This window comes from Peromyscus californicus, unplaced genomic scaffold, assembly GCF_007827085.1.
Source record: "Peromyscus californicus insignis strain IS unplaced genomic scaffold, ASM782708v3 Scaffold_7__1_contigs__length_154581171, whole genome shotgun sequence".
Taxonomy (NCBI): Eukaryota; Metazoa; Chordata; class Mammalia; order Rodentia; family Cricetidae; genus Peromyscus; species Peromyscus californicus.
The window spans coordinates 65,253,080-65,273,095 of record NW_026294595.1 but is presented as its reverse complement, the minus strand read 5'-3'; the positions used below and the strand labels follow the sequence as shown (position 1 = coordinate 65,273,095).

General features: G+C 35.8%; 1 protein-coding gene across 1 annotated transcript; it reads left to right on the top strand.

The window, feature by feature from the left end:
* Positions 1–381: 381 nt before the first annotated feature.
* Positions 382–1,347, top strand: LOC128101697 (olfactory receptor 4C15-like). The gene has a single exon (XM_052725013.1). The coding sequence runs from the start codon at positions 412–414 to the stop codon at positions 1,345–1,347; it is 936 nt and encodes a 311-aa protein (XP_052580973.1). The 5' UTR covers positions 382–411.
* The last annotated feature ends 18,669 nt before the right edge of the window (positions 1,348–20,016 follow it).

Below are 20,016 nucleotides of genomic sequence, written 5' to 3'. Positions count from 1 at the left end.
GATGAGGCAGTGAATGCTCTGATCAGTCAATGGAGACTAACATTCTGGGCTTCATTTATATGTAGAATAGTTTAAAGTGCATTTCAGTGTTTCACTTGCAGAATCCCATAAGGGCTGATGAAAGCTGACCCTTCAGAGATAGGCTATTGCTCTCATCTCACCCAAGTAGATATTTTTATCTCCAATATTTTAGATGTGGATATTTTAAGTACTCAAAAATTCAACTCAACTTTAATACTACACGGTATGCAACTACACATTTAAGAAAAGTAACATTCTTTTCTTATTGGCAAAACATTCAAAGAAGCAGCAACTTGTACATGTTGATTATATAAACTTGAATGATGTATTCTTTTCTGATAATTTCAGATTTAAGTGAACAGATTTTACTTCAGTATCTTCTTGAGAATAATGCAAAACCAGAGCTTTGTCACTGAGTTCATACTTCTTGGGCTTTCACAGAACTCAAAAGTTGAGAAAATATTGTTTGTTGTGTTTTTGTTGATCTACCTTGCAACTATTTGGGGCAACATGATGATTGTGGTAACCATCATCTATAGTCCCACACTGCTTGCTTCCCCCATGTACTTCTTCTTGATATTCCTGTCCATTCTGGATGCGTGTACTTCTTCTACTGTCACACCCAAGATGATTGTAGACTTCTTCTATGAGAGGAAGACCATTTCCTTTGAATGTTGCATGATACAATTATTTGCTGTCCACTTCTTCACTGGGATAGAGGTGATTGTCCTGTCAGCCATGGCCTATGACCGCTATGTGGCCATTTGCAAGCCCTTACATTACTCTTCTATTATGACCCGGAGGCTCTGTAGCATTTTGGTGGTGATATCCTGGGCAGGAGGGTTTTTACATTCTACTGTACAAATTATCTTCACTTTGCAACTGCCTTTATGTGGACCCAATGTCATTGATCATTACATGTGTGACTTGTTCCCATTACTGAAGCTTGCCTGTACTGACACACATATATTTGTTATCTTGGTGTTTGCTAACAGTGGGTCAATAAGCATCATTATCTTCTCTATATTGCTTGTCTCCTATGGTGTCATATTGTACTCTCTGAGATCACACAGCTCTGAGGGGCGACTTAAAGCTCTCTCCACCTGTGGATCCCATATTACGGTTGTGCTTTTGTTCTTTGTCCCATGTTTTTTAATATATGCACGACCAACAACTGCTTTCTCTTCTGAAAAAAATGCGTTTGTGTTTGCCACCATCATGACACCACTTCTGAACCCTATGGTTTACACTTTCAGGAATAAGGAAATAAAAACTGCCATCAGGAGAATGTGGAAGAGATTGACAATGGTTTCTGATGATTATTAAAATATGACACTTCCAATGCTGGGGAGATAGACCAGTGGGTAAGAGCCCTTGTGGAAACGTAAGCATTTATTTCTGATTCCCAGCACCCATTTCAGAAATCAGTCATGGCTGGACACTTTTAACCAAATACTGGTGAAGTGAGGTATTGTTGAGCCCAAAGGCTCTTATGAAAACCAGTGAGGTCAAGGTTTAGTGGAGACTTTGTCTTAAGGAAATAAGGCAGAAAGCAATAAATGGACAGAGTTAGTGACTTTCTTTTACTCAGCATGCATGTGGACAGATACCTATATCATTCACCCCACATTTCTATTCACATGTACACACTATTCACACAAATACCCACACAGGTACACACACACATACATACACACAAACACAAGATTACAATAATTACACTTAGGAAACTAGTCTAAAAAACCAAGAAGTCACTATTTGCTAGGAAAAGTAATTTTAATTAGCCATTATTTTGAAAAAGATGGCATCATTTTTTATAGGATGCACTCAAACTTGTGTTTTTGAGTTAACACTTTCACTATAAGTTGATTGATTAGCATTAACCTATGAAAATTAAAGTCAGTTTAATTTTATACTTTCAAAAGTTCATTGATTTTTTTGAAACTATTGAAGAGGTAAAACCGGCTTACTAAATTAATGTGAATTTGAAATAAGGAGAAGAATGATATAGAAACTCTCTGAGAAAAAATGTGTCCCTCTATGACATTGTGATAATGTGAAACCTTAGGACCAAGAAATGCCCTGGAGGGTAGGTAAAGCCTGAGTTCTGAGTGTTGCTTGATCATGTCAACACATTTTAAATGAGGCTCTATTTGTGCCAGAAGGAAAATTTGAGTTAGGTCTTGAGTTTCTAAAAGGACTAGACGATCATAATTTCCATTGTGTGGTGTGACTACCCCCTTTAAATGAGTTCTGTAACCTGCTTCCATAGGAAAAACCCATGGTACAGCATAAAACAAAGACAAGTATTGATTACTACCTGAAATGTTTACATAATGAGCACATGTCCCCATTATTTACAGAGAAGAGAATTCAGAGGAAGCAGATTTTAAATTCATTTTCCCCATATATATGCATATATATGCATATATATATATATATATATATATATATATATATATATATATGTTATTTTGTGGATGAGTAGATTTTTGCATCATTTCCTGCTGTTCTGCTCCCTTTAAATCCTTCCATGTTTCTCTCCTCTTCTCAAATACATGGCCTTTCATTCTTTAATTATTATTGTTTCACACACATGCAGAAACACACACATGTATATATCACAAATACATTTATAAGTACATACTGTTGAATTCCTTTAGTTATGCTTATATCGAAATACATATTTGGGGCTGACTTCTTGGAGTTAGGTAATGTATCAGAGACTCATCCTTAGAGAAGACTGGTTTTCTAGATTTTAATATGCTTAACTTTGTGTATACACTTGACACAATTATATTCAATAATTATCAATTGATATAAATAATCAATGAAATTTATGTTTTTATGCCATTTTATATTTTCTTCTTTTATTTTGTTTTTGAGACAATGACTCTATGATTCTGCTTTTAATATTAACTTTGTGTATTCAAATATAAAATAACATTCCATAATTATCTATATATTAATGATCAATGCAATTTATATATATTTTTGTCACTTTATATTTTCTTCTTTTATTTTCATTTTGTTTATTTGAGACAGGGTCTTTGACGGTCCTGAAGCTCACTATGTAGACCAGGCTGGCCTCAAACACACAGAGATCTGCCTGTCTCTGACTTCCCAGTTCAGGGATTAAAGGATTGCACCATGATGCCCAGCATTTTGTGTTTTCTTATCCTCAGGTTTCATGTGGAATCTTCACAAATTAATAGAATGACATATAGTTTCTCCCTTTAACCAAAAGATCTAACATTCCAAGGGAATTTTGTTATACACGAGAAATTCCAGCTGGTGAACACATTTTATTTGTCATGAAATTGAAGAACCAACTCAAATTTTCTACCCTTTACAAATGAGCCCACCTTAAAAATGTATTCAGTACTAAATGTTAATACTGTGATGGTCTCTCCTTAATTTTATATGCCAGAGCTAAGATATAAAAATGTGTATGGGATTGTATTGATTTCAATTAGAAAGTGTATGTATGAAGAATTACAAGTTGTTTAAAAAACAATATATAAACAATGTGTGTGATCTCATCAAAACCAATGTGTAACAATAGTTTGAATGTGCTAGGGCACTATCCCAATCAATTTCCATGTTTTTCTTGACCTTCTCATAGCAGATGCATCATCTTAATGTCTTTGCCCTAACCATAAGTGTTCTTGGTTAAGTAGTTCATATGTCCCTATGAGCTATGAATTAGCTTAAGAGATGAAGATCTGATATCAGTGGATTAATTGCTTTTGAAAGTTGTGAATGCAAAGATTGAAATAAAACTATGAAAGAAAATGTTGAACACACTAACCAAAACATTCTCATTTTGTTCCATTATACACTGCATTCAACCATTGTTTTATATTTCCTTAACTCTGGTTTCACACTTGTAGACTCTAGTACTGCTATGCCAGGAGAAAAGAAGGTAGAATTTTAGCTGTGAAATAAAAAACGGGATTCCATTTACACAATTTTAGTGCTACTAGTTTAAAGATCAGAACCTGGTGAGCTTTTCTTATACTTTACTGATACACATGAGAACTCAGAGACTGTGACACACACAGGTTCAAAGCAAATAGAAACCCTGCTTTGAGACTTTTGAGATTATAATTACATCATTTCTCCCTTCCCCTTCTACACTCCAAACACTCCAATTGTTGGGACCTGCCAACCTGTCAAATAGCACCAAAATAGGGGAGTGAGGATTAAGAAAAGACAGACAGAAAAAACAGAGACATAAAACAAAAGACAGAGACATAGGATAGATTCAGAAGGACTGTCAGTAACTACTACAGCCCCGAGTTTACTTCTCATGGCCTTTATGTACAAAAAGAAGGAGGCAAAGACCTCCTTATCTTCAGGACACCATGATTCAAGGAACAGACAAGCATAAACACCTCCTTAATTCTCAGGACAGCTGGTGACCACAGCCTTTGGCAAAACATCCTGTTAGTGAGCCCGGAGGTGTAAAAAAAAGTTTGAACTCTCTGACCATAAGTCAAGATCGAATCAAGCCACAAGATGGAGTCACATGGGCTCCCACATCTAATATCCTCCTTTTTGCTTCTTTCAAGTTCATGGCCTCTTTTTTTTCATTGATTTTTGTTACATGCATATACATACATACATATGCTTAAATATGACATGATCAACTTGTACAAGTTTACTTTTATATATGTTTTCAGGGCTCAATATTTGGCATTATGAGTGGATGAGATATTCCCTGGGGAAGACTAGTTTTCCTTAGCTCAGCATTCAAAAGCTTCATGTAGGTTTGAGAATGCATAATCTTTCCCCATCCACTTTGGCATATCTATTGTTTTGTCTTTGTTTAGTTCATGTTTTTGAGGTCATGTTGATATGATTTTATGTATGTAAGTTCTGACATTACTAGGATTCACAGTCACAGCAGTCACTGATCCTCTGGCTCTTACCATCTTTCTGGCCCCTTTATTACATTGTTCACTGAGCCCTAGGTGTGGGAAAATGTTTTATATGTATATCCACTGAGACTGGGTTCCACAATGCTTCATTGTGATTGGCTTTGATTTTCTGTAATGATCTCTATATGTTAAAAAGAGAAGCTTCCCTAGTGTCAGGGATACTCTTATCTGTGGATACAATGACAAATATTTAGAGTTTATGTTATTTTTTGAAAAATCGTGTTGTAGGTTCTCTTTCTAGATGAATGACCTCAGTAGTCATGGGTATTTGGCTAGGCTTCTAATACCAGGCATGATTTATGGCTTGTTGAGTAGGCATTGTGTCCAATTAGAGATTTGTAGGTTACAGAAAAGGTATGCACACAATTATTGCACCCTTAGTGCTATTTCTCATGCTGGTCATTTTAGTTTATAGGCTTTACAGCTGGGTAAGATTATCTGTTGCTTCCCTCTTTGGGCAGCTTTCATGGTGCCTTCTGGTACCATTAAAACTAGTCTTCAGGTAGGAGGTATTTATGTCAGTTCCATTCAGGGGTCTCTGAGCCCTATCTGAAGTACATAGTGTCTTCAGCAACAGGGACTTACCTTCCACCTCTGAGGTGCAAACAAGGGCATAAGGAATATACTGTACGTTTTGGGAGTTTGGGGACAACTCTAAGCAATAAAATAAAGGAGGACTTTCTCATGCCTGCTGTTGGGGTTTTTGTTAGTTGGTGTTTGGCTCTCCGAGAGAGCATTGTCAGTTCAGGTGAGGAAAATTTCATCTAAACTGTATATGTGTATTTATATACATACTTTATCTATATTATATTTTTAGTTAAATGATTAATAGTATGATGTCCTGTGATTTTTTCAGACATCCTTATTATTATTTAATCCTTTCCATTCTTCTCATGTATTTATTTTATATCCTTCTGACATCCTTAATTTGAGCCCCTCTTTTCCCATTTGTCCAAAAGTTCATCTGTATCCTACTCTTCCCTTCACTACAGTCCACCACAACACCAGTGGTCCCTTTTGGCTTTCCTATTTCTGTGGGTATTCCAGGATATGTGTTCAAATCTTATCATTTGAAACTTGAAGCCTCCAATGACATTTGTCTTTCTGGGCCTGGTCTACCTCATTCAATATCATCTTTTGTAGTCCTAATAACCTGCAAAGTCCATACTTTTGTTTTTCTTTATAGCTGAAGAGTTTTCCATAGTATATATGTAACAAATTTCCATTATGTATTTGGGCTTTTAGATTGTTTCTATTTCCTAGTTCTTGTGTATAAGACATAATGAACACAGCTGAGCAATTATCTGTAGAGTAAGATGCGGAGGCCTTTGGGCATATAACAAGATGTGGTAGAGCTCGATCATAGTATAGATTTATTCTTAGAGTTTTGAGAATTCTCTACACACTTTTGCATACTGGCTGCACCAGTTTGTAATCTCACCAAAAATTAGAATTTTTTAATTTATTTCATTTTTTTTTATTTTTTATTTCATATTTTAATTTAATTTTACATATCAGCCATAGAATCCCTTGCTCTCCCCCGTCCCACGTCCACCCCACCCCTCCCCGCAGCCTTCCCCTAGCCTACCCCCCATTCCCATCTCCTCCAGGGCTAAGACTCCCCTGAGGATTGAGTTCAACCTGGTAGATTCAGTCCAGGCAGGTCCAGTCCTCTCCTCCCAGGCTGAGCCAAGTGTCCATGTATAAGCCCCAGGTTCCAAACAGCTAGCTCATGCACTGAGGACAGGACCCAGTCCCGCTGCCTGGATGTCTCCCAAACAGATCAAGCTAATCAACTATCTCACTTATCCAGGGGGTGATCCAGTTGGGCGCTCCTCAGCTATTGGTTCATAGTTCATGTGTTTCCATTAGTTTGGCTATTTGTCCCTGTGTTTTTTCCAAGCTTGGTCTCAACAATTCTTGCTCATACAAACCCTTCTCTTTCTTGCCAATTGAACTCCTGGAGCTCCACCTGGGGCCTGGCCATGGATCTCTGCATCCAGTTTCCTCAGGCATTGAATGGGGTTTCTAGCAAGACAATTAGGGTGTTTGGCCATCCTATCACCAGAGTAGGTCAGTTCAGGCTGTCTCTTGACCATTGCCAGTAGTCTATTGTGGAGGTATCTTTGAGGATATCTGTGGACCTCTCTAGCACTTTGCTTCTTCCTATTCTCATGTGGCCTTCATTTATCATGGTCCTTTATTCCTTGTTCTCCCTCTCTGTTTTTGATCCAGCTGGGATCTTCTGCTCCCCTAAGCTCTCTTTCCCTCAACCCTTGCTCTTCATTATCCCCACTCATGTCCATGTTTTCATGTAGATCTCATCCATTTCTCTGTCATTGGGCAATCACTGTGTTGACTCTGAGATACCACCTTAGGCCTGTCAGAATGACTAAATCAAAAACACTGAAGACAGCTTTTACTGGAGGGGATGTGGAGCTAGGGGAACTCTCCTCCACTGCTAGTGGGAATGCAAGCTTGTACAACCACTTTGGAAATCAATATGGCACTTTCTTAGAAAATTGGGATTCAATCTCCCCCAAGATCCAGCTATACCACTCTTGGGCATATACCCAAGGAATGCTCAACCATACCACAAGGGCACTTGCTCAGTATGTCCATATCATCATTGTTTGTAATAGCCAGAACATGGAAACGACCTAGATGCCCTTCAACTGAAGAACGGATAAATAAAATGTGGTACATATACAGAATGGAGTACTACGCAGCAGAGAAAAACAATGACATCATGAGGTTTGCAGGCAAATGGATGCATCTAGAAAAAAATCATCCTGAGTGAGGTAACCCAGACTCAGAAAGACAAACATCATATGTACTCACACATAGGAGAATATTAGATATAAATCAAAGATGACTAGATTGCTACTCACAACTCCAGGGAGGCTACCTAGAAAATAGGACTCCAAGAAAGACAACAATTAGATTTTTATCTGCTCCCTTCTCCCAGCATTTGTTTTCAGTTCTTTTGTTGATCTTTGCCTTTATGTCTGGGGTAAAATGAAATGAAAAGAATTGCTAGGGATGATGAAAAGTTTTCGCTATAAATATGGGAGAATTTATTGAAAGGATTTCTGTGGGAAGGCAATTGATTTTACAATAAAATCGATTACTCATAGAAATATAATGGCAATGCCATGAATGACATTTTTAATGCACTTAAATTTAAATCTCTTTATTATAATAGTAAGATGTAAGCACATAAGCTGTTTGTGAACATGTATTATAGTAAATTCATATAAATTTCAAACCATGCTTGTTATAGAACACTGTTTTCTCAAACAAGGTTGAATTTTAAAAATGATTGATGAATACTTATGTCTCAAGACTAAATTATATTCAAACAGATATTTTTCAACTTTTCATTCTTTCAGATTATCAAAAGAGAAATTCATTAAATTCTTTCCTGTCCCTTATTTTTTTCTGTTCTTCATCTGCATAGTTTTCACATGTAGGATTTGGTCCCTCATGTTCTGTTTATTCCTCATTTACTGGTGCCTTTATTGAGATGCCTCATTCACTCCTGGACAAAGGAAGAAGATTCTTTAAAATAAACTTTCCTTTTTCAGTCCTCTTGAGAATCACACAAAACCAGAGCTTTGTCACTGAGATCCCACTGCGGGACCTTCACAGAACTCAGAAGTTGAGAAAACATAATTTTTGATACTTTATGTTTCTACAATGCAATTACTAGCAACCACACGCACACATCACACTTATGTATATAGTCTTGTACTTCTGGGATGTCCCGTGCACTTCTTGTCCTTCCTGCATGAATGCATCTCTTCTGTTACCTCGCTCTAGATGCTTGTAGACTTCTCTGTGAGCGAAAGATCATCTCCTGTGTGTATTTCACAACATAATTATTTGATGCACCCTCCTTTACTGTGTTAGAGGTGATTGTCCCAACAGCCATGACATATTACTGTTATGTGGTCATTTGAAAGCCCTAATCAGGAACCAAAAGATCCTGGTAGGAGTGACTTGGGCAGGGGGCTTCTTGTATTCTATCACAGAGGTTAATTTTCAACTGCTCTTCTTGGGACCCAATGCCAGTAATCATTACATGTGTGATTAGTTTTCATTACCTAAGCTAATTTGCACTGCCATACACATGTTTGTCCTTTCTGTCAGTGTCAACAGTTGGTTTATCTGAAGTTTAGTCTTTTTACTGTTTGTCTATTATGTCATCTTGTTCTCTCTGAGAGCCTATGGTTCTGAAGGACAATGAAATATTATCTCTACTTTTGGTTCCCACACCCCTATTGTAGTTTTGTTCTTTATTCCTTCCATATTATTTCCCAGACTATATATATCCCCATTTTCCTTGAGAAAACGTGGTTATATATGCTATTGTCCTGAAATTATTCCTCAGTCTTATGGTTTACCTCTTCAGGAATAAGGAAGTCAATAATGCTATCAGGAAAATGAGGAGGACATTGTTAATGGTTTCTGGTAAGCATTAAAATTCTACACTTACAGAGCTGGGGAGATGTCTCACTGGGTAAGAGCACATGCTGCATAAATATGAGGCATTGAGTTTGGAGAGCCAGAATCCGGGTCAAAGACAGGCATAGTAGCATATGTTTAACTCAGGGCTGCTGATGTACAGAAAAGTACCCAGGGACTCACAGGTTAGCTAATCTGTCAGGAATACAGCAAGCTCAAGGTTCATTTAGACACCTTGTCTCAAGAAAATAAGATCCAGTTGAACAGATGGAAAAGGTCAATGCCTTTGTCTGGGATTTGCTGACTTGTGCATTTGCATGTGCACTAATTACAAATACAAACACATTCACACAAACAAAGAATATTACACTTAGAAAACTTATTGCCAGGAATAAAGAGCCAAAATCTATTTATACAAGCTCTTTATGTACTACTCACTATTTAGAAAGAAAGCACACTGTTCAACAGAGAAGGTATTTATATTAGAATTTAATGGAATCAAACTGAAGACCCAGACATAAAATGGCATACCTATAAATACTTGATTTTTGATAAGAGACCAGAAACACAGACTGGGAAAAAGACAGCTTCTTCAGCAAATTTTGCTGATCAGACTTGATGGCTACATGTAGAAGAATGAAAACAGACCCATTCTTATTACCCTCCATAAAACTCAAGTACAAATGGATCAAAGACCACAACATAAAACCATATATACTAATCCTAACAGAAGAGAAAATGTGGAAATGCCCTTGAGCTCATTGGCACAGGTAAAGACTTTCTGACCAGAACAATGTTAGCACAGGCAGTAAGATCAACAGTCAGTAAATGGGACCTCAGGAAACTGGGAAGCTTCTGCATGGCATAGGATATTGTCAATTGGACAAAGCTGCAGCCTACAGCACAGAAAAAGATTTTTACCAATTAGACCTCCAATAACGGGGTAATACCCAAAATATTTAAAGAACCCAAGATATTAGATGTCTTAGTTAGTGTTTTGATTGCTGTGAAGAAACATCATGACCAAAAAGTAAGTTGGGGAAGCAGGGTTTATTCGTCATACACCTCAGCATTGCTGAAGGAAGGCATGACATGAACTCAAACAGGGCAGGATCCTGGAGGCAGGAGTTGATGCAGAGGCCATGAGGGGTGCTGCTTACGGCTTGCTTCCCCAGGCTTGCTTAGCTTGTTTTTTTTTTTTAAATAGAACCCAGGACCAACAGCCCAGAGATATCACCACCCACCATAGGCTTGTCCCTCCCCTATTTTCAGTATTTGAGAAAGTGCTTTACAACTGGATCTCATGGAGGCATTACCTCAACTGAGGCTCCTTCCTCTCTGACGACTCTGATGACTCTTATGTCAAGTTTACACATAAAACCCGCCAGTACAGTAAATATCAAGAAAACAAATAACCCAAAATTGGTTACAAACCTAAACAAAATTCTCAATAGAAGTAATTCAAATGGATGTGAAATACTTAAAGAGATGTTCAACATCTTTAGCCATCAAGGAAATGCAAATCAAAATTATTTTGAGATTTCATCTTATATAACATCAATAAATGAAATGATAGCTTATGCTGGCAAGAATGTGGAATAACATACACTCATTGCTGATGGAAGTGCAAACTTATAAGGCACTATGGAAATTAGTGTGGTGTTTTCACAGGATGATGGACATAAGTAAAACTCAAGATCCAGCTATGCTTCTTCCTTCTGCAAAGATACTTGCTCAGCCATGTTTATTGTTACTCTATTTATAATAATCAGATTTTGGCAGGGGTAGAGGTGTTGGTGGGGTCAAAACAGGATTTATTTGTGTAGCTTGGTTCTCCTAGAACTTGTTGTATAGACCAAGCTGGCCATGAACTCAGAGATCTGCTTGTGTCTACTTCCAAAGTGCTAGGATTAAAGGCATGTGCCACCACTGCCTGGATAACAGTCAGAAATTTTAGACAAACAATGCTCGTCAACAAATTAATAGATAAAGAAAATGTGGTGCATACACCCAATAGAATATTACTCAGCAATTGAAAAAAATCACATCATGATATTTGCTGGCAAATGGTTGGAACTAAAACAAAATCATACTGAGTAAGCTATCCCAGATCCAGGAAAACAAACAGTGTATGTATTTACCTATATGTGGATATTAGCTGTTGAGCTAATGATAACCAAGATATAGTACCAAGGGTAGGTACAGAGTAAAGAACCTGAGGGAACAGATATAGATCTCACTAGGAAAGGGGAATAGAATACATAATTATGGATGGATTGAGGGAACTGGAATGGGAGGATAAGTGGGAAAATGAGGGATACAGGATAACACAGCTCAAATTAAGTGGTATTTGCGGGTACTCTTGAAATATAATAGAGTAGAAGCTTCCTAAAATATATACATATATGAAGGTGGTCTAAATAAAATTGCCAAATAATGCAGGAGACAGAGTCCCAGCTGGACATCTCTTGTCACCAAATAATGCTTCCAGTACTGATATTAGGTTATATCTAATTGAGTAGTTGGACAAAGGGGTCCCATGGGAATTCATAGACAACCCAAGCTATTGCCAAGACAATAGGTTGCTCTCTGCAAACTGACAGAAAGACCCATTGCTGAAGACAACATCTACACAACTCAATGGACACAGAGAAGACAAGCTTCTTAAGTTCTTCACTCTTAAGTTCTAGAGCCTTTGGTATGGGTAGGTACTCTGCACACTACTAAAAGAGAAACATAAACACCAAGCCAGCCACAAACCTTTGATCTACAATAGTGTCCTGTCTGCAAGATACACTGGAACAACAGTGACTGATTTGACTTAAGGCCCAGTCCATGGGATAGAACACCAAACATTGAGTGACCAAGAACCTGAGACTAGATAGCCCAAGCACTGAGGGTCAAAACAAATTATACTGATCTACAAAAAGAGTGATAAAGGGACTCACAATGACATTCGACTGTGCTTACAGATCAGTACCCTGTTCAGCCATCATCATTGGTTTGTCTTGTCCTGTAGCAGATGGGAACAAATACAGAGACCCACAACCAGATACTATAGAGAGTGAAAGACCTGGGAACACTCATGCTCAAACATGATGTCTCTATCATATCCTTCCTCTCAGAGCTCTGGGGACCCTGTGGAAGATGAGGCAGAATGAGTATAATAGTCAGAGGAGGTGGATGTATCAAGAAAACAACACCCTCTAAATCACCATGAACAAAGCTCATATTAACTCACCAAGGTTGAAGCAGCATGCACCGTTCCTGCATGCATCTTCATCAGACTTCTGAGTATATATTATGCCTTCCAAATTAGTGTTCCTATGTGGCTCCTAAATGTGAACAATTGTGTCTCTGACTCTCATGCCTTCTTTTGGACTCTTTTCCTTCTATTGATTTGTCTTGTCCAACTTCATTGTGATGGTTTTTGTTTTCTCTTATTATATTATATTTTGTCATGTTTGGTTGTTATCTCTTAGAAACCCTTACTAATAAGAGACAAAGGGGGAGTGGGTCTGGAGATGAGTGGAGGTGGGGAGGAACTGATAGGTGTAGAGGGAAAAAAATTATATGAAAAAATAAATTTTCATTAAAAGTTAAAAAAATACTGTTTGGATTTCTGATGTTCACTATGAATTGACTACTTAGTATTGTCGTGTGTGGAGTTGGATGGGTGTGGAGGAGGGAAGGTCAGGGAGGAGATAAAGAATGGGAATCATGGTCAGAAAGAACATAAATTATGAAAAAAATATCCAAGTATGTGCATTTACTAAATTATGTTACCTGTGAGCGTTTTTTCTATCTTTTCCTGCTCCTGCTTCCACATTTTAACCTATGAAACTTTATAATATAATTTTCAGAAGGAGTTGTCAAAAATACAACTGTTCATCTTTAGAAAAAAAATTTGTTCATTGGTTTTTACAAATTTAATACAGGAGGACATTATTATAAATTAGTGGAAATTTGTGGAATATAACTTCCACAGAGTTGAGAGACATCTGAAGCCCAGTTATTTATATTTTCTTGCTTGTGGCTCCATATTTCTTTCTTTCTTTAGATAAACATTAATTATTTATTGTTTAGATTTTTTAAATTCTATATGTATGAATGTTTTGTATGTGTATATGTGCATCATGTGTGTGTCTGGTGCCCATCCAGGTCAGAAGAAGACATTGTATCCCCTGGAACTAGAATAGAGGTGGTTTTGAGCACCATGTGGGTGTGGTGAATCAAACAGGGTTTCTCTGCAAGAACCTCAGTGCTCTTAAGTGTTGAGCCATTTCTCCAGGAATCTTTCTCTTTTTTTAGTTTTATTTTTTGAACTAAAAAACTTATTGGATTTTTATAATGTGGGTAAATGCTATAAATAAGTATAAACATTTTTCTTCTGTTATCTTCCCTAATGAATCTAAAAATATTTTTGTACTATTATACTGTTTTTCATACAGAAATAGATAATAAAGAATTAAGCAAAGTAGGAAAAGTTAGTAAGTTTTTATTAATTTTTGTTAGCAAGTTTCAAGTAGTTTAAATTAAGTGGGATACAGAAATTATTAGTATCTGATTGCTAACCATTACAGATCTCATATCACTTACTGTGGGATGTAATTCATGTCAGGTGATTATTCTGTGTTGGGACACAGATGTAGCATTTAAGTTAAAGGAAAACAATAATTTCCTCTGAAGTTCATACGCTGCCATACTGGTGCTGTTTGAGTACCATTATTCACAATCTTTTCATGAGTTACTTAATTTCTACTTTTTAAAGTTGTGTAAACAGATTTTAAAAAGTGTAGGAATCAATGCTTAAGATTTGTACAATTTAGTGAAATATTTTACTTATTCCATCTTTGAAATGATCTAAAACAACTTTTAACTTTTCCCTCAAGCTGCAATGTCAAGGCTATATCCCCTTTGTTAAAGTGATCTTCTAGATCCTTTTGCATATTGTGAAGATACACGATGTCCTTCCACCTCTAGAAATTCTACTTTTGGTTTGTAACTTATGATATAAGCTGTAGATTTTGGCCCAAGGTTATAACTCCAACATTTTGGAAGCTAAGAGAGGAAGATTACTGTGAATTCAAGTTCACCTTTGGGTATGGAATGAAACATAACTACCCCCCAGGCCACAAATGCTATACACACACAATGTCATGAATCTTAGTGTAAGTGAATAACATTCAAATTAACATATATATATATGTTTATACATAGAATTTCATATTTTTTGAGGAATAGTCTTTGCTATTTTATTTCTCAAACAATACACATTTCTCATAGGGATTAGTGTAGGATTCCTTATGAAATAACCCATAAGCTATTATGTTTGGTGAGTACCTATGCATTTTGCTTAAATTCATGAAAGAAGTATTTTGTTCCATCCATTTTATAGCACTGCTATCCCTCTAAATACAGTGTTACATGAAATCACTATCAGACAGGAACCTGATCATTCCAAAGAAAAATAACATCCATGGACATATACAATTCTTATTTAAGAAAGAATATTGAATATGAAGAACAACAAAAAAACCCCGAAAATCTCTCTAGTGGAAAAATTAAACATTTAGGGAAAATTTAAAAGAAGCTCCTTGTAGAAAAATTAAGCTCTTTCTAACCACATTAATAAAAAGTGATTTAAACACTGAATCAAGTGTTCAAGCATAAAAATTGCATCATAAGCTCATGCAGAAAGAAATCTTAAAAACCCAGTGGAATAAGAATCAGTCTCCCAGACTGGTGACATCTCAGGGACACCTCTATAAAGCCAGTGACAACACAGGAGGAAGTCTTGACTTCTTTGTTTTTCTTGCATCATGAGACCATGATGATGGCAGGACCCAAGAAGCAATGTTCCCTTGCTTCGCATCAACTTCCAGAATCACTGTTTTCTTTCTCAGATGTGCAAAGGAATTGTATACAAACAGAATTTTGTTCACCACTGAACGGACTTCTCCATAAAGAATAGGTGATACCTAACTTCAGACTTTTCACAAGAAGTGATACATGGTGATCTGTTTAAGGTACATTACAGCATTTTCACAGTTTAATTTAAATTATGATAGAATGCTTTAATTGTGGATGATCTGTGTCAGGATACTGTGTTTAAAGCAAACAGAGAACATCCAGTGCATAGCTATGTGTATGGGGTTTCAAACACTCTCATGTACAGGCTCCTCATCATTAGTGTTGATATTGTCATTATGGGTAATCAATACATCAGTGATTAAAATGATATATTCAGAGCTCATAGGCCAGTGCTTGTCAACTAATAATCGCTCAGGTTCCCAAAACTCAGTTGTCAGAGTGAGAACTTTTCCCTTACTTCCTTTCTTCATCCCTCCTCCCACTCTCCTTCTTTTCTTTTTCCTTGAACATCTGCTTCCTTAAAGTCCAAGGAGATTAAACACATTTTCAACTTGTCATCTTGAAGTTGAAAGCAAGTAACAGAAAAATGTCACAAGTGCTGTTTTTCTATTATCTCTCTACTAGCAGTTTATTTATTTTTTGAAAAAAACATTTTCAGTAGTACAAGTGTTCTTACTCTTCTGATACCATTGATTAGAAAATAGTGTTTGAAGTAAAGAATGATGACACAGAAGCCAGGTTAGTTGGGGTGTTGTCTGTACTACATAGCTATTGATAGAAAATATAAAATGTATTTTTTCTGTAACTGGAAACTAGGTATGGTATTGAGAAGGACACAGAATCAGGAAAAGCACATTAAGTCACTGTGAAGTTTGCTGGTTTAAGAATGTCCCCTTAACTTTCTGTAGGTCGTAGAGAGTGCCTCTGAACTGTTCAGAAAATTCAATTAGTTGAAGATCTGAACCTCTTCAGTGCTCATGTTTGTGACTTGATCTCTCTTAAAATGATCAGAGTTACCAGACAGAAAAAGAGCAGTTTCAGAAATCACTCAGCATGGCAGTGAGAGGGAACAGCAAAGTCCTTTCCTTTATGCCAGGAACAGTAAGACAAGCAAAGGTGAGACATTTTGGAAACCAGTATTAGAAAAAGTTTAGTAATCTCAGGAGAATGTGTTTCCCAGAGAGTGGCAGAAAGCAGTTTGCTTAGCTACATTTTAATAAACTTCTGTTGCTAGATAATATTCTTAGGTAATAATATGTGAGACTTGTAGAATTTTACCATAGAGGTCAATTTCAAGTAACTTTTAAATTCATGATTATTCATTGTGATCACAATATCAAGTTTTTCATTTGAAATTTTCTTAAAAGCTTCTACATAAAATGGTAATTTTTCTACTAATTCCTCTTACAGTTCTGAATGTTTTATATACCGTACAGTTATCAAAGACTTTCCATTATCTTCAGATAGATTAATGCTATCAAAATCTCTGTTGCTAAAATGAATGGAAAGGTAATCATGGGCAATGTGGAAAGCAGGATACAGGGAGTCCCACTTCTCAAGTTCACTACTCCAGAATATGGCTCAGTGACCAGAGTTATGCAATGAGGGACTCTGAGCAAGACCAGAAATAAAGAATAGATTCTTACAGAGCATGATTGTTAGAGAAAAGAAAACAATGGAATGCATGGGAAGAAATACAGAGAAAATGATTTGGTTCCTATGTGAGATATGGAATTAGAAGTGAAAGAGCAAATGAAAGTGTTAAATGATTGAATTTATGGTATTAATGTTTGTGAAAGGTTTATACTTTTTTAAAAATACAAGTAACATTATATGGATTGAGAAGTTTCTATTTAGGACTATATTTTTATATGCATTGGCATATAATACATGGAAAAACAAATAATGAAAAGAAAGGTCATTAATTTGAAATTGAAAAAGGATTAGTACATGGGATACTATGGAGGGAAGAAAGTAAGGGGGAAATGATATCATTATACTATAATCTCAAAAATAAAATAAATAATTTAAAAAAAGAAAAATATGACTGCCAGGTGTGTGTGGTTAACCTATTGATTTCATTTTTGCCAGTGAAAGCTCTGTAAACCTCAGAAACCTTTACAGAAATTTAAAGGAAAATATATTGTGCAGATTTTAATTTTGTTGTTTAATTTTAAGTATTTAGTTCATACCAACAAAATCTGTGCTATAAATAAAGTATAACTTAGTTTCCTTCTATAATATTAAATGCATTTAAATATTCATGAGTGGATACTTAATTTTCCACTTAAATTTGATTACTTCTTTACTCTTAAAAAGCTTGGGTTAAAAAAAATAAAAAAAAATTAAAAAAAAAAAGCTTGGGTTTTTTCATATCACTAGAGCTTTATTGAGTGTATTGTCTATAGTATTTTAGTCCCATTTAGTTTGTAACAGTTTTATATACGTAGCTACCTTGTCATGATTTAGATATTATTTTGTTTTCAATATTTTTAAAAATATGTTCTATTCTAATGTAAATTTCTTTCATTTAACTTTATTTTAGGATATAATTTAAAGGCAGGATTTCTAAGAAAAAGAATATAACTTGTGTGTTTCTAAATTTTTTTGCTGATCTATTTTCCAAATTATTATTTAGTGGACCAATTTTATAATAATTGGTATAATCTTTAAAACATGATTTTATTTTATTTTTATATATGGATCTGCTTGATATATGTCACTTTTCTGTAGGAATCCACAACAGCTAGGGGAAGGAATTGAGTCCTTGATCAAAGGTTACAGAGGGTTATAAGGCTTGATATAGGTTCTGGGAACTGAATTCCAGTCCCCTGGAAGAACACTAAGTGCTGTTAACCATTGAGCCACCCCTCCAGCCTCTAAAATGTGATTTGAATCTGACATTTTTTTCATGATTCAATTTTCATCAACATATGTATGCAGACACTGTTTAAATATTCAATATTCTTTATTCAAATCTTTTTTTTTTGATGGATAGTTTGTAGGATGTGTGGATAGGAACTACAGGTTTGGTATGATTACAGAAGCTTGAAATACCAGCGTCTAGAGAGAGAAAAGATCTGAAATTTAAAGACATACTAGGCTAAGTGGTGTGTTTGAGTCCAGCCTGGGCTACATCAGACCTTGTAGATCTCCCTTCCTTCACTGCCTGTCCCGATGACAAAATAGAGATCTACTTACTCCTTTGTCTTTTATGGACCCCAAACACTGAAGTCTGGAAGTTCAATAAAAGGTGCATGGCTATTCTACACACAGCCTTTCTCCTGCTTGTTTAATAACAGAAAGTGAGCTGTTTTACTTTCTACTTAACATTTTATTTCATCTCATTTTATGTTAGCACATGGCAGTATAGAAGGTTACAGAACATAACTCACATAGGTTTACTTGATTCAGATACTCTGCTTTACTGTGAATACTTTGGTCAAGATCATGAAATAACATGGGCAAACCATACTTAACTAAACATTTTCTTTATATTTAGCTTACTTCTGAACTGTAACCCCTTTTGTAATATAGGAATAAATCTGTGTTATGCCCCGTGTTTAGGTCAATTATGTTTTCAATTGTTTAAAATCATAACCCTTGATATCATAAACCATGACTACAATATATTTATTTTCCATTGTGGATGTGTTAGCATGAGTTTTGGAACTTGCTTCACTGGACAAATGAAGGTGTCATTTTGTTTGCAACAAACATGCATTGGGTTCCTTAAATAAAATTAGAAAGATGAAGCTAAATGCAATTAAATTTAAAATTAACATAGTGCTATATTTTCTTTGGAATTACTCAGTATCTTTCTAATAGGAAGGATTATGCAACAAGGATAGCTGACATGCATTATTCATTTTAGAGAACCTAAGAAGGTATTGTGCACTGAAACTCTCATAGCTCACTGAAATATATATAAAAAAATTTTTCCATGTGAATAAATATGAAGAAAAGCATTTGTCAGTTTTGGCCACAGGTGAGCAAGTATTATATCTAAAAGTATCCTTACTTCTCTCTGATTATGTGTGGCAACTTGCTTTAACATTCATTGTCATCTATGCTTCTGATTCCATCCTCATTTTTATGACAGTTCCCTAGAACACTTAACATATATCTACTTATGAAATCCATACAGAATAAAACCTAATGCTTCTGGAACTTTAGGAACATAAAGAAACCGAATCCACAGCAGAGTTAAAGGTAAGAGTTTTGGAACTTAGCACATGTCTCAGAGTCTAAAGTAGCTCTTATTTCCTTTTGCATTTCATTGTGTGAAATACTGAGGTTCATTCTGACCGTTCATGCATAGGCACCATGCCTTGCTGTCTTCTTACTAAACTTCTTTGTGCATCCTCCATTAGCTCTGAAGGACAACTGCTAAACAAATTAGTGGTCATCTTAATTTATAGTAAATGATTACTGTCTGACTCAGTGACTGTATACAGTTTGTGTTAGATCACTGTTGACTTTGGCTATAGCATGTGAGTAGATGGAGTTCATATTACACATGCTAGTGAGGAAATGACCATAGGACATCATGCAAATGACTGCTGTAAAATAAGTAAATAAACTGTCACATGATCTACTTATAAATATGGGAAGCAACGTCTACTTTCTTTAGATGTCATTCATTGCAACATCTCATTTTTCTTTTCAGGACAAACCGATTTTTCTTATACACACAGGTATTTGTAACAGT

Excerpts from the sequence above, each read along its gene's own strand:
- LOC128101697 (XM_052725013.1), top strand. The coding sequence starts at position 412 with ATGCAAAACCAGAGCTTTGTCACTGAGTTCATACTTCTTGGGCTTTCA.